The sequence below is a fragment of the Acartia tonsa genome, chromosome 14 (genome assembly GCF_053477335.1).
Source record: "Acartia tonsa isolate MP-2025a chromosome 14, ASM5347733v1, whole genome shotgun sequence".
In the NCBI taxonomy this organism is placed as follows: Eukaryota; Metazoa; Arthropoda; class Copepoda; order Calanoida; family Acartiidae; genus Acartia; species Acartia tonsa.
Genome location: NC_137273.1, coordinates 22,913,918 through 22,929,584, shown reverse-complemented (window position 1 = coordinate 22,929,584; position 15,667 = coordinate 22,913,918). Strand labels below are relative to the sequence as shown.

Below are 15,667 nucleotides of genomic sequence, written 5' to 3'. Positions count from 1 at the left end.
GGGCATTTTTAAACGTTGGGTACCCAATAATGATTTACATTATACACAAGTATACGGGATTTTCTTATAGATAACTACTGAACTGATAAAGTTTTCCTTGTTGAGAAGCTTTAAAATAGGGCTCAAAATGGTTTCAGCCTATTTTATTTTTAGAATTAATACTTGGGTTTGTTTATCAAAAGTAAAGCTTAGGAACCGTAATGTAGAAATAAATTTCTGACATACTAAACAGCATGTCGATAATATGTTAACAAAATACTTCCAATATTAGTCTGTGTGTGTATGTGTGTGTGTGTGTGAATGTGTGTATGTGTGAGTATGTATAGACATATTTACCAGGGAGGGAGGGGACATTGGGCAGTTTTTTACACAAGTCCCCAAAGTTTTATTGTAACGTTTTCTTATAACTTTGAGGACTTTTGTTGAATTTTGATTGGTTGTTAATTTATTTGAGTGTCCAAACGTTTCAACCGCTTATTGTAACTACAGAAGGGGTAATTTTGTGTATCATCTTTGGGGATGTACATCGGCCATTATCTTATCCCTTTAGATCCCTGCAAATTTACAGTAAGGCAAATGTATACATTTGTAATGAGTAAGTTACACTGCGAGGTTAATTAACCCAAAGCCTTCCTATAATTAATTGTTTCCGTCCAATCAAATATTACAGTTAATCCTTATAAGAAAGTAACAGGATGTCTGTCTGTCTCTCAATAAAATAATTCAACATCTTTCGTTGTTTTCTACACTAAATTACCCCTTCTGTATATTTCAATTAGTGGTTGAAACCTGTGGACACTAAATGAACCAACCAATCAAAATTTAATAAAAGTTACCAAAGTTGTTGAGCAAACGAATTAAAAGACTTTGGGGACTAGTGTAATAAACAGCCCAATGTTTGAGACATTTTTATTCTTGTTTTATCAATACAGCCTTGAATAAATCTTTTATATTGAAGATGTTATAAAATAATTAAAAACAAAGGTGTTTTTCCAAGGTTGACAAATATTTTTCGTCTTATTTTCCTATTTTCAACTATCACAAAAAGTTGTTTTAAAGTTAGTCATAAATAAATAGGTAGAATCCCTTATTGCGCAGCGAGTTGATGACAACATCCCCCCCTCCCCTTCTTTAGAACTCAGGGTGGGAAGGGTTAATGGACTGTAAATTAGATTGGTACCCAAAGTTTTATAACCACGATATCTTATTTATTAAGTCAAAAACATTAGGTACTTTTACTGAATTTTGATTTGTTAGTTCAAACGTTTCAACCAATAATTTTGATACACATTTTGATAGAATGGTTAAGGTTGTTTATCATCATTGGAAATTTATACCAATTTATCATCTACTAGCGGCTTCGCCCCTAGCCTCTAGGGGCTTTGCCCCAAGAGGTGATAAAAATTATTTTTTGGCGAAATACGTAAAAGGACCAAGGAAATCTTCTACAAAAAAAAAAATGGGGGGGATTTTTTTTTTGGGGGGGGGGGGGTTGGGGGTGTCCCAACCCCCAAGAAAATAGCCTAAAACCACCACAGGACCAGTAGGTATATTCCCTGAAGAGTAGAATCCGATCGGTTCAGTGGTTACCGAGATCTTAAGGGAGGGACGGACGGACAGACAGACAGACGGACAGACATCGTTCTACTTTCTATTATAGATTGTCTTATCCCCTATGATCATTGTTAGAACGGTGTCTAGCCTTTTCAGGACTCAAACTTTCTATTATGTAATGACAATAATTTTTATTTAGGGATGTGGTTAGAAACTTTACTATTGTTTGTATTAAGCATAGTGTAAATATATCCCGCTAGGTGTCTCAATTTTTTTTTATTTTATTAATTTTAGCTGCAGTGTTTAAATTTCTTAGTGCAAAGGTTTGATTTTAGAGTCATGAAATTGTAAATAGCTATATTTATATTTTTAATAAACTGAGTTTTAATCTTTTAATGAAAACAATTTAAAGCATATTTTTTTAGATAAAAAATTCTAACATTCACGTAATAAGAAATTATTGGCTAGTCCTTTGAGTCCTTCAAAAAACAAATTGAAATATTTCTGAAGCAAATGAATTGCTTATCACCAGCTATCAGATTAAACCTTAGATTCGAACAAATTTAATAGGTTCGAGGGGAAGATCATTATTGAGACACAATGTATTACTAAATAATTTTTAATTAAGGAAGTACTTGCAAAAAAGAGTTACGCGAATAAATAATTGAAATTGTATCATGTCTGAAAATTCACTAAATATTTGCAGAGCTCGGCAGCTGCGCGTCAGCCGATTTTAAGCCTTAGAAAAATCGCTAAATAGTATGAATTAAAACTTTGGCTGGATGTCTAAATCTGTTCCTAACATTGTGACATGTCATTTTCGCTATGCCTAATCCTTGTGGGGCTACCCAGTGTCCAATATAACCTAAACAAACCTGACCTAAAAGTTACAATCAAAAAACCAGCCCCAACCCCTATTATTTTATTTTATTTTAAATTTTATTTAAGGGGTATCAACAAATTACTGAATGTGCGGCTGCCGAGCCCTGATATTTGGATTTGGTAAAGATCAATTATATAATTAAGCGTAGCTTAACTTCTTCAACAAAGGAATTTGGTAAACAAGTATTTCAATCAACAATTTTTTATCAAGCAAATAAACTATAATTTTTCAAACTGAAAGCAACGCCCCTAGCCTCTAGAGGCATCTTAAAGAGTGTAATAAACAGTCCAATGTCCCCTCCCTCCCTCCTGAGAGTGGAGGGGTGGAGAACTCTAGAGGCAATGAGCACAGCCAAAATATCATAAAATCTTAGGTTGTAAATCTAAATGCAATCTCTAAATATTGTTATCTCTTATCTATAAAAAGTGTAATCTGTCAGGGAAGGAGGGGACATTGGGCTGTTTATTACACTGGCCCCCAAAGTTTTTTAATAACATTTTCTTATTAGATGCCTTATAAATTTAATTGTAATACACAGAAGGGTGTATAATCATTAGGAATGTATATTTATTTATTGACCGTTGGCTTATCCCTTTAGAGCCCTGGTAATCTGTGCCTTATTAAGAAACATAAAAAAATCACCACAAACTTAAGATAGGCCTCTGAAAATAATGAATTTTAGCTCTATAAAACTACCAATCTTAAGTAAGTGAATATTTATTGCAATGGGTTACTTTTTAAAAAACTAGCGGCTGCGCCCATATTATCTAGGATCTAAGTATTCGAAGGGTTACGAAAGCATAAAAATAGCCTAAAAATTTTCCCAAGACTTAAATCTAAAACTTAAACAGCCCAAAACCATCCCTATAAAATAAAATTTAAAATTAAAAAAAAAATGTTGATGTATTTTTGCTGTGTTTGATTAGCATGGAATGTAAACAGTTTTCAAACAAATTCCTTGAATTTATCTATCTATATTTTAAAATGTTTTCGAGTTCTTAAAAAAGCTTTTAGCTTCCAATATTTAAGGAATAGTTGCTTAAAGTTTTTTTTGTCGTTATGAAGAATTACAGTAATAATGTAATTTGAAAAGTTTAAGGGTAAAGGAGGTAATTACCTAAAACATGTAAAATTTTACTCGATAAAAAAATAGTTCGGCGCGCCTCGCGCAAAATCTTAGCCTACAAAAGAATATTTAAATTCCTTTCTATTTTTACCCACCTTACACAAAAAATAACCTAACACCTAAAATTAGCCTTTTTTCAACCTTATTTACATTAATGCCTTGCAAACCATTCAATATAAAGGGGAATTAAAAGGGGTAAGGAGGTTAAAGGAAATGCAAAAAAAAACAAGCACATAAAAGATTAAAAAGCGAAACTATGTAGAATTAACGTAAAACGGCGCGGTGTAGTAAATATTATGATTTAAACAAAGTTAAGGGGCTAAGGAAACTGGTTTTAATAATATAGTTATTTATTTAATATCTGCAGAACATGTCTATAAAACGATGCTACAGCTATTAAAATTTAAAATGAGAGCCATAAGCTACGCAAACATACCCTAACTGTAGAAAAGCTTGGCTTCTTGTACAAATGCGCATTGGAATGACACGCGCAGCGCATGCATATTCAAGCATCTATGCGCGCCAGAGAGAGCGCGTTATTATACAATGCCAGGGAGGGAGGGAGGTGACGTTAAGGTGTTTATTACAAAAGTGCCCAAAGTTTTATAATAACGTTTTTTACTTATTCGTTGGCTTAAAAACTTTGGGGGCTTTTATTAAATTTGGGTTGTTTGGTTCATTAAGTTGAGTTTCCAATCGTTTCATCTACTCATTGTAATTTTCAAAAGAAGTAATTTTGTGTATCATCAATTGTCTTATCCCTTTAGATCCCTGTTAAACAATGCACACAGATGGATAGATAATAGATAGATAGATATTCAAAATGCATCAAATTTTTAACATTCTTTCATAGAAAGGGTTTGGTTTCAGAAAGGGATATATCATCCGAAAAAAACTTTAGGCCTACGATTTTGCAAGAAAAAATCTTATTTTAATATCTTTTTTGTTAAAGATTGCAGCAGTTCAAGTCGATTTATGCACCAAAAAATTATATGAAAAAAAAATATTTGATTTTTTATCCCAATTTCTGTAGCACTTTTTTGTATGATGAAAGTACTTTGTAAGACATATGGTAAAGTACGTTCATGGGAATTTGGTTCATATGTAGCGCAGCAATAACCTCCCAACAATATATTAGATGAAAAAGGACAGTAAACTATAATAAAATGAAAAAATGCACACTGTAGTGAATAGTTATTTATCGGATTATATTAAATACAGCTTTCCACAGATAGCAAATTAAATACTATATGTTAAACTAGCGGCTTCGCCCCTAGCCTCTAGGGGCTTTGATCAAACCAATTTTGCGTATTTTAGATTTAAAATAAAAAAGAAAAAGAAAAAAATTGGGGAGGGGGATTTTTTTTTTGGGGGGGGGGGGGGGGTGGGGTAGTCGACCCCAATATTTTAATTTTAGTTTTAAAAAGAAAATTTTTTTTTTTTTTTTGGGGGGGGGGTATTTTTCATTTTTGGGGGGGTTAGGGGTGTCCCACTCCCCAAGAAAATAGTTATAAACCTTCCCGGGAACTATGAGAAGCTACCCTGTAAAGGAGAACCCGATCGGTTCAGCGGTTAGCGAGATCCTTCGCTACAAACAAACACACAAACACACAGACAGACATCGTTCTACTTTGTATTATAGATTGCAGTTTTGTAAGCCCCTACGGTTCTAATCCAGCGAATATTAATCAGTTTCAAAGCTATGCTATGAATCAAATTTCATCGCTGCTTATGACTCCTATTGTCCTTGTTTAATGGATAACTATACTTTTCTAATTAAAGAATATATCCTCATTTAATTTTTTTGCGAAAAGTTGATTATCACTTTCCTCCCCCCCCCCCAAAAAAAAAAAAGGTTACTACTAGCCTAGATAATGGAGGATTCAGAATTGTTGCAGAGGGAGGGGACATTGGACTGTAAATTGGACTTTTTTACAAAATTTATTTTAAAATGTTATATTATTCGTTGGCTAGGGATATTTTTATTGAATTTTGGTTGGTTGGTTCTTACCTAGTATTGTCCAAACTTTTCAACCATTAATTTTAATCTACAAAAATACTACATATATGTGTGGGAAGGTTGCCAAACTGACAGGGATCTAAAGGGATAAGACAATGGCCGATTAATTGATGTACAATTACATCTGCAATGATGATACACAAAATTACCGGCGTTCTGTAGATTACATTAAGTGGTTGAAACGTTTGGACACTCAACTGAACAAACAAACATATCTAAATTTTATAAAAGTCCCTAAAGTTGTTGAGCCAATCTATAAGAAAACGTTATCATAAAACTTTGGGGACTAGTGTAATAAACAGCCCATTGCCCCCTCCCTGTCAAACTGACCTTTATAGTCACCTTGTTCTAAATTTATACTAAGAATATTTACATTTAGAAACAAAGACCGAAACATTTAGATCAAATAAAGAAACAGGGAAAATTTTTAAAAAATTAAATACCTAATATAAAAGACAAAATAGCCAATATGCGAAAAATATATATTCATGAAATTTTTTTTATTCTTGTATTCTACAGTTTTTATTTTTACATAATAGTGGTTAACTCACTAACAAAATATGAATTTTACATATTTATTTGAGCTTTTCCATTTCAAGAAAAATTGAAAGCAAGATGATTTTAAAGAATTTAAATCTCTATGTTTGATTGAGATAAAGAATAGAATGATAATGGATGTAGAATGTTGTGGATATTATGACAGGGTTAATTTAGCTTGCTAACATGGAACTCGTTTATTGGCCAGTTCGCTCATCCAGTAGAGGGGGGGGGGGGTAAGTGTGATTGGTTAAAAGATATGGAATGAGGATCTTTATTTAATCACGCTTTAAGTTTAACTTTATTAGAGTACATGAAAATATGGTACAAGATCCATGTAATAATATATCCATTAGAATGAATGAAGCACATTAGAATGCAATTTTGTTGGCCCTGACATTTTAATTCAGAAACAAGGAATCTAAGATGTTCCTTTATTACAAAACTAGCGGGTGCGCCCCTCACCTCTAGGCGAGGGCTGTGAAAATTAGGAAAATAGCTTAAAACCAACCCTGGACAATTATTAAGATTTCCAGAAAAGTACAACCATTGGTGACCAGTATTTTCTGTGATATTTAGCTTCACACAAAAAAGCTTACTGCTTTTTGTTATAGGATAGCGATTACTCTTAAGGCCTCTAGGGACACCAAATGGATGGGGAAGTGAGGGGGGGGGGGGGTAAGTCAACCCTTCACTCTCAATTCTTTTTTTAAAAAAGAAATAGGAAAAATTCTGAAGACTAATTTTAAGGTTAAAGTTCTCCCCTAAAACAGTTAGAAACCTTCAGTGGATCTAAAAGCTCCACTGTAAAGCGAACCACTGCGGTTCAGCGATTAACGACATCCTCATACAGGCACACAAACAAACAAACATTCTGTTAATTTTAGTAGGTTTTTTGTCATAGCAGGAGATGCATATCAATGTATCGATTGTCCATTGTCTTATTCCTTTAAATCATTTAACAAACGTGTACTAGTTATCTATAGCATTGTATTATAGACAGCTTTCCGCAGATATTAAAATAAAAACTATAAAATCAATATCTAGGGACCTATTATAAGGGCTAACAAAACTGATATCAATTTTATGACTTTATTTTTCTATTCTTTGTGTATACTACGATGCTATACATGATTTTTCTAATCCAGCGGATATTAATATTGGATTACTACCAGATATTAAACGATGGAAACCAGTTTTTTTTCCCGAAGGACCCAAGGATTGGGCTAACAAAACTAGTATTAATTTTATGATCTTTATTTTAATATTCATGGAAAATTTTTGTACTATGATGCTATACATGATTTTTCAGTACAGATGAAAACCGGTTCTAAACTACCGGATATTAATCGGTTTCGAAGCCATACTGAAATAACTATTATTCATCCCAAACTGAATATAAAAATTAGAACAGCACTTAATTATTTTATTTAGGTTAATTAGACATAATACATGCAGCATTAGAAATGATTTATTATTTGCAGGGATCTTAGGGGATAAGACAATGGCCGATAAATTAATGTAAATCCCAAATGATGATATACAAAATTACCGCTTCTGTAGATTACAATTAATGAACCAACTAATCGAAATCTAATAAAGTCCCCAACGTTGTTAAGCTAACGAAAAGGTAAAGGGGGTGGATAGGGTATATCGTTTTTTTATCCAGCTGTGAGTATCACATTATTAGAGTAGATGAAAATCTGTTGCAAAATCCTTGTGATAATATGTCCATTTATCTATTTAACTGGGCACCAACCCAAGGACATTTGACTGTTTATTACATAAGTCCCCAAAGTTTGATAATAAAAAAAACTTTGGAAACTTTAAATAAATTTTATTGGTTGGTTTATTAAGTTAAGTGTCCAAACGTTTCAACCACTAATTTTATTCCAGAGAAGGAGTAACTGGGTACCAACCTTGCAAGGTGTGGGTCTCTCCATCACAATGATGAAGAACTTCTCCCTGGTGAAGTATTCAATGATGTCCACCACACCCTCCACCTCTCTCAAGCGGAGCAGCACATACACCTCCATGGGAACTCGAAGGCCATCAACCTAAAAAAAATACGATTAGATTCTAATAGTTATTTATCGCATCGTATTATAGACAGCTTTTCGCGGATATTAAAATGAAAAATCATAAGGTCAAAATTAGTTTAGTCAGACCCGAAGGCCCAGATTAACAAAATTGGTTTTAATTCTATGATTTTTATTTTAATGTTTGTGAAAAATTTACTGTAATACGATACTGTACATGATTTTCACTATGGCTGAAAACTGTTCCAATTAATTTCGAAGCCAAACTTGAAACTGTATTAAAGACACTGCTTAATTGCTTGAACTAAAGACTGTATGCTTGACGGTCAGACTGTCACAAAGAACAATTTGTAGAATACCTGCACCAATTTAATAATGTATGGAATGATAATAATTTTCAATGATAATAAAAAAATTTCCATATGTTCTGAAAATTGAAAATTAGGCTTTATTGTTTTAGTGCAAATTATTGCAATTTTCAAATTATATGTATCAGCGTAGCTTTTCATTAATCATTTAACAAGTTAATTGTTGAATCAAGGAGAACAACATCCATCAGTAGCGAAGCCAAAATTAATTCGAGAGAAAAAATCACGAAACCTTTCTCACATATTTTAATATTTTTAACATTTCTATTTTTTACTGACAAGCCGACGGGCAAGATAAATAAAATACTGGATGCTCATTGGTCTAGCGAAAACCTGACGTCTATCATGAATAGCATCTAATATCACATTTCCCCAATAGCGTTGTGGAATTACTGACTGGAAGACGGACAGAAACAAATTTATTATTGAGTAGCTTCGCTTCTAAAAAGCCCAGGAACAAAAGCATGACATGAAAAAATCATACATACTATTTATCAGATTAAAAAGTAATTATTTAAATTTGGCACCAATATGTCATTTAATTGAAATGCACATATTGGACCCACACATACACTCAACTAACAAACAAACACACACACACTCACAAATACATTCTGATTAATGGCTTTATATATATTGTGAGAGATAAAGATTTAAAATTTGGCACCTTGGTGCAAAAAAATGAGAGGGAGGGGTGGGGGAGTTAAGTGTACATTGCACATAAAATTGCATTTTTCAAGTAATTAAACATCTCACCCCCGGCCTAAAATGTAACCATTACTGGGGTTTTCATATAAACCAAGAATACATTTTCGAAATAATTAGCAAAAAAATGCTTGTTGTAGGTATAATTTTTTATACCAATCCAATTCCAATATGGAACCCTTTCTATGATGATTCTATAGATACAAGTATATGTAAATAGAATTAATGTTGTAATCTCAAGGCATATAATTATTATATTGGGTTTCCCATTTTGAACCAATAGATGTTGCTTAATAATATTTAAAAATCATATTATTTTCCATATACTAATCCAAGCATACCTGGTTCTAATCTGTGCATTAGGCTTAAAACTAATAAAACTAATTTGATTAGAAGATAAAACTGCAATTAGCACCGCATTAAATTGGTACTTTGGAAGTGCAGCTACCCTATGATAAGGGTCAATAACTCCCATTCTGTTAAGGAAATTAAATCTTGATTATAAAGAACACGACTTTAATACAAACTAGTACTCACACAATTTAAATTACTTGTACTACCTCTGACTAATACCTATAGGAATAATTGATATGAATTAATAAAAACTATGTCCCGCCCCATAACTCAAACAAGGCCAAGAATTATTCCCTACTCCTTCATTTTTAAAAAACTAATGTTTTAATCTTTTTTTTCAAACTTTTTCCGTTGTCATCTGTATTTTATGGTGATACCTATGATTCAAAATAATTTGTGACATTGTTTTATATAAATGTATGTTTAATATCTTTGATCATATTTGCTGTTATCTATAATGTCTCATACTTATATTTTTTTATTATCCAATTCTTGTTCTCAAACTTTTCCCTATATTGTTCTCATTATTTAATGTATGCTTTAACAGTACATGAGAAGCACTTTTAGATCTGGAAGAGAAAAACATAAGCAATGGGCATACAGATACAGTTCTTTATATTTTTTTACAATAACTGACAAACAAGCATACAATCCATCCTAAAATATAAAAGATATGCTACAAATTTTTGCATTTTTTAGCATTTTAAAAAGAATTAATATGGTCTCTGCGTAAATTATAGAAGACAATTATGAAACATAAAATGCAAAAATATCCAATAGAAACCTTTGAAATGTAGCTGCAACTAATGTAATGTAATACTACTAAAATACAAAAATATTGCAGAGTTGATAAAAATTAAGTTTTTCTTCTTCTTACTATTAAAGTGTCAGAAATGCAATAAATATAAAACATTTATAACAATATTAAATCTAAAATCTACTTTTTAAAATAAACTTGGCACTAACTCTAAATTTAGTTCTTACTTTACAATAATAAATTGTTTTCTCAAAATTAGATTTTCAAAAAGGCTAAAATAGATATGAGGATTCCTTGAATAGCCAAGCTGTTTGAGAGATCTCAAGGTACTCACATATATACTTATACTATTCTTTTGTTGTATTAAATAAACAATTTTATACAATTATTGTAAAATAAGATACTTAAAGTCTATGAATATTTTTATCTAAATCTGTTCAAATATCTTAAATTATACAAAATATGATGCATTAACTTATGTAATTGTCCGAAAGAAATTTTATTTAAAGAGTAAGAGAATAGATTCACTAGTCAACTATAAGGCTTTTTAGAAAGTGGCCATAGTTGACCTTTTATCGACATGCCATTACACAAAAGCCTTGTATTGAAGGAGAAGCTTTAATTTGGAATCTTAAATACATAGTTAAAACAGAAATTTATGTATAATCAAATAAACATAATCTAAAATAAATAAAGCAAAGGTCATTGTCCACAAAATATTCCTATTAATTAAAAAACTTGATTTAATTCATCTTACAAGTTTGATTTTGTCCATCTTTAGCGCAGCAAAAGATGATAAAGATCAATAAAAGCATTACAATCATGCTCTATTTATATAGTAGATAATTAGTCAATCCTATATGGCTTCGAAACCGAATAATATCCGCTGGATTCGAACCGGTTCTGAAACAATCTAAAAAATCATGCATAATATTATAGACAATTTTCTACGAATAATGAAATAAAAATCATAATATTAATATCAGATTTTGCAGCCGGGCTTGTGGACTACAAAACTCGAATTAAACTTTGATTTTTTCATTTTACTATCCGCGGAAAGCTGTCTATAATACGATGTGATATACAACTATTCTGAAATTTCTTTTGACCTTTCCTTATTGGGAAAGTTTTTATGATAAAAACCTAGACATTTAACAGTAGACTTATGTAACTTATGAAGAATAGAGGAAGAAATAAGTTTGTATTTAAATGCAGTTAATTAGTTATATTTTTTTTATTGCGAGGCTACTCTATGATTCACTTTGTCTGTCCGTCAGTCTGTCTGTAACTTTAACTGTTTGTCAATGATAATTTTTTGTGATTCTCTTCTTATGGATGCTTAAATTTTGTTTTTCTGACTATTATAGAGTACGATTTTTAAGCTTGTTCTGCTGCGCTACTTACGAACTTGATAATCCTAGATTAATCTAAAAACTTATTCTACATATTAAAATTCTATTTACATATTTCTTATCTCATGATATGAAAACGGTTGAGTACAATTACATCCTAATTTTGTATACACTAGTTTTTGAGTGGAGTGACCTATCCAGCAGGGAGGGAGGGGACATTGGACTGTTTATTATACTAGTCCCCAAAGGTTTATAATAATGTTTTCTTTTTCGTTTACTTAACAACTTTGGAGATTTTATTGAATTTTTATTGGTTGGTTCATTAGCTAAGTGACTAAACGTTTAAACCACTAATTGTAATCTACAGAAGGTTTATTTTTGTGTATCATAACTGGGGATGTACACCTATTTATCGGCCAATGTCTTATCCCTTTAGATCCATGCCTATCCACCCTAACGAAAGATAAAATCATTTGACATTTACCTTATAGCCCTAAAGTCCAGCCGTCCGTACGTCTGTCCGAGACGGGTAGATGGATTCTAAATGTTAGCATGTAAGAATCGTCCTATGGTTTACAAGCTTTGTAACTCTATAATCAGTTTTTGTATAATATTTTGATAATCAGCTATTTTGACATGTTAGAATAATCCTATATCAATTTGATATTTGTAATGGTGATTCTTAGGAAGATTAAATATAAAACCATTACTTCATCCATAGTAATTATCATAATTTATAATATTTAATATGTTCAGTGAAATTTTGTGGAATTTTGAGCTTTGCTACTTTTAGGTGTAATTTTTTATTCTTGTATGTATGTAATGTACTGTAAAAATATTTAGGGATCTAATGGGATAGAACAATGGCCGAGAATTTGATGTACATCTTCTGTGTTAATACACAAAATTATATTACAATTAGTGGTTGATTATTATCGACCGTCAGTTTAACCAACCAATCATTAAAAATTCATTGAAAGTCCTTGGAATAAGAAAACTATTTATAAAACTTTGGGGACTTGTGTTACAAATAAAATATTGTCCCCTCTCTCTCTGAAAAATATTGGTCCAAAAACAAAATTTAAAATTTATTTAGGGAGGGAGGGAGGGGAGTTTGGGCTGTTTATTACATTGGTCCTCATAGTTTTATAATATTGTTTTTATATTCATTGGCTTAACTTTTTAAAATTTTATTCGTCTGGTTTTTTAAGTTGATTGTCCAAACGGATTAATCACTAATTGTAATCCACAGATGGGCTAATTGTGTGTATCATCACTGAGAATGTACATCAATTTATCGGCCATTGTCTTGTCCCTTTATATCCCTGAGGAATGTTAGCAAAATAAGACCATACTGAATTTATTATTAAACAGCCATTTATACGCTTGGCATTCAAAAATATTAATCATTTCTTCTGCTTGTAAGGCTTTGAGTACAATTATAATTGTTGATTTTAACTAATAATTGTAATCTCAGATAGGGTAGGTTTGATTTTTATCATTGGGTATGCTCATCAATTTATCGTCCATTGTCTTATCCCTTGAGAACCCTGGCTTTGAAATACCAAATGTGTACACTTTAACTGCGATGCCTAACCCAGGGATAAAGTGATAAGAGAATAGACGATAAATTGATGTACATCCCCACCCAATGATGATACACAAAATTACCCTTTCAATAGACTACAATTAGAGGTTCAATTCTTTGGACACCAAACATAGTGAACCAACCAGTCAAAATTAAAGAAAAGTCCCAAAAGTTGATAAGCTAACGGATAAGAAAACGTTTCCATAAAACTTTGGGGACTTGTGTAATAATTAGTCCAATGTCCCCTCCCTCCTTGGGCCTAACCCCTTTTCTATTGACGAGATAATTAATATGATTAATAATAATAATGATGAGAAAATTTGCGCTGCGCCCAAAAATTGTTTAGGATTAAAGCATACACAAAATTCAAAGAAAAACTTTAATCCTTATAAAAAAGTAGCACGATGTCTGTGTGTCCATATGTTTGTCTGATATGGTTCTCCTTTAAAATATAGCTTCTCAACGATCCTGGGAAAGTTTATAACTATTTGGGGGAAAGTACCACCACCATCCGAAGATAAACCATACATAGATAGATATCCAGACATACTCCCATAGATAGATAGATATCCAGACATACACTCATAGATAATAGATATCCAGACATACTCCCATAGATAGATAGATATCCAGACATACACTCATAGATAATAGATATCCAGACATACTCCCATAGATAGATAGATATCCAGACATACACTCATAGATAATAGATATCCAGACATACTCTCATAGATAGATAGATATCCAGACATACTCTCATAGATAGATAGATATCCAGACATACTCTCATAGATATATAGATATCCAGACATACACTCATAGATATAAGATATCCAGACACACTCTCATAGATAGATAGATATCCAGACATACTCTCATAAATAGAAGATATCCAGACATACTCTCATAGATAGATATCCAGATATACTCTCATTGATAGATAGATATCCAGACATACTCTCATAGATAGATAGATATCTAGACATACTTTCATAGAGAGATAGATATCTAGACATACTCTCATAGATAGATAGATATCCAGATATACTCTCATAGATAGATTTATATCCAGACATACTCTTATAGATAGATAGATATCTAGACATACTCTCATAGATAGATATCCAGATATACTCTCATTGATAGATAGATATCCAGACATACTCTCATAGATAGATAGATATCTAGACATACTTTCATAGATAGATAGATATCTAGACATACTCTCATAGATAGATAGATATCCAGATATGCTCTCATAGATAGATAGATATCCAGACATACTCTCATAAATAGAAGATATCCAGACATACTCTCATAGATAGATATCCAGATATACTCTCATTGATAGATAGATATCCAGACATACTCTCATAGATAGATAGATATTGTGTCGGTATGTATTTCTTGTATTCCCCGGCAAGTTCGAACCCATTAATCCCTTTTCCTTACACCAGAATTCCCCAGAGAATGAGTGTGTTACGCGGCATTCCTAACTATCTCCGCGCGTGGCTTGTAAACGAACAAAAGAGACGCGCACTTTTCCTTTGATAAGTCCCACGTGAGGAGCTACGTGAATGAAAATAATGTATTGCTTGAATATACATGCGCTCTGATGTGTGGAAGATCTCAAATAAGCCTTCCTGCTTAGTTTGACATCATATGTGGTAAGAATTTATCTTTTAATTCTTGAAAATAAGCGTAGAATGGTACAATTTTATGAAGAAATTTAAATCATTAATTTTTCAACAAATAGACCATTTAACTGCTAAGTTTTGATATACGAATATTTACTTTTATAATGTTGATTATTTTATTCTAAAATTATCAATTTCTGATGCGATTTAATATGATTCGTGCCAATTTTAAGTTTTTTAGAAAATTCATATTTTTTATTAAATTAAAATCACGCAACCTTGATGCTAAAAAATAATAACAATTAAATTTATGTAATTAATTCTTATATTTTTGTTTTAGACTTACTGTTTTCATGGTAATAAATACACATTCGTAAACTTCACTATGTTGGTCATTCGGGAGGCTTCGAGATAAGATTTCGAGAACGGCTAGGCATTGCGTTCCGAAACAGATATCTAGACATACTTTCATAGATAGATAGATATCTAGACATACTCTCATAGATAGATAGATATCCAGATATACTCTCATAGATATATAGATATCCAGACATACTCTTATAGATAGATAGATATCTAGACATACTCTCATAGATAGATAGATATTCAGATATGCTCTCATAGATAGATAGATATCCAGACATACTCTCATAAATAGAAGATATCCAGACATACTCTCATAGATAGATATCCAGATTAGGGTTGGGCCGGATACTTTTTTGGCCGGATACCGGATACCGGATA

General features: G+C 31.8%; 1 protein-coding gene across 2 annotated transcripts in view; it reads right to left on the bottom strand.

Moving 5' to 3' along the window:
* LOC145306670 (serine/threonine-protein kinase pim-1-like) overlaps nt 1-15,667 on the bottom strand; it is an 85,134-nt gene that overhangs the window by 17,272 nt on the left and 52,195 nt on the right. For both annotated transcript variants that reach the window (XM_080148972.1, XM_080148971.1), the window contains exon 8: nt 8,040-8,177. In XM_080148972.1, the coding sequence (XP_080005098.1) occupies nt 8,040-8,177 (138 nt within the window). The remainder of the gene's footprint in view (nt 1-8,039; nt 8,178-15,667) is intronic.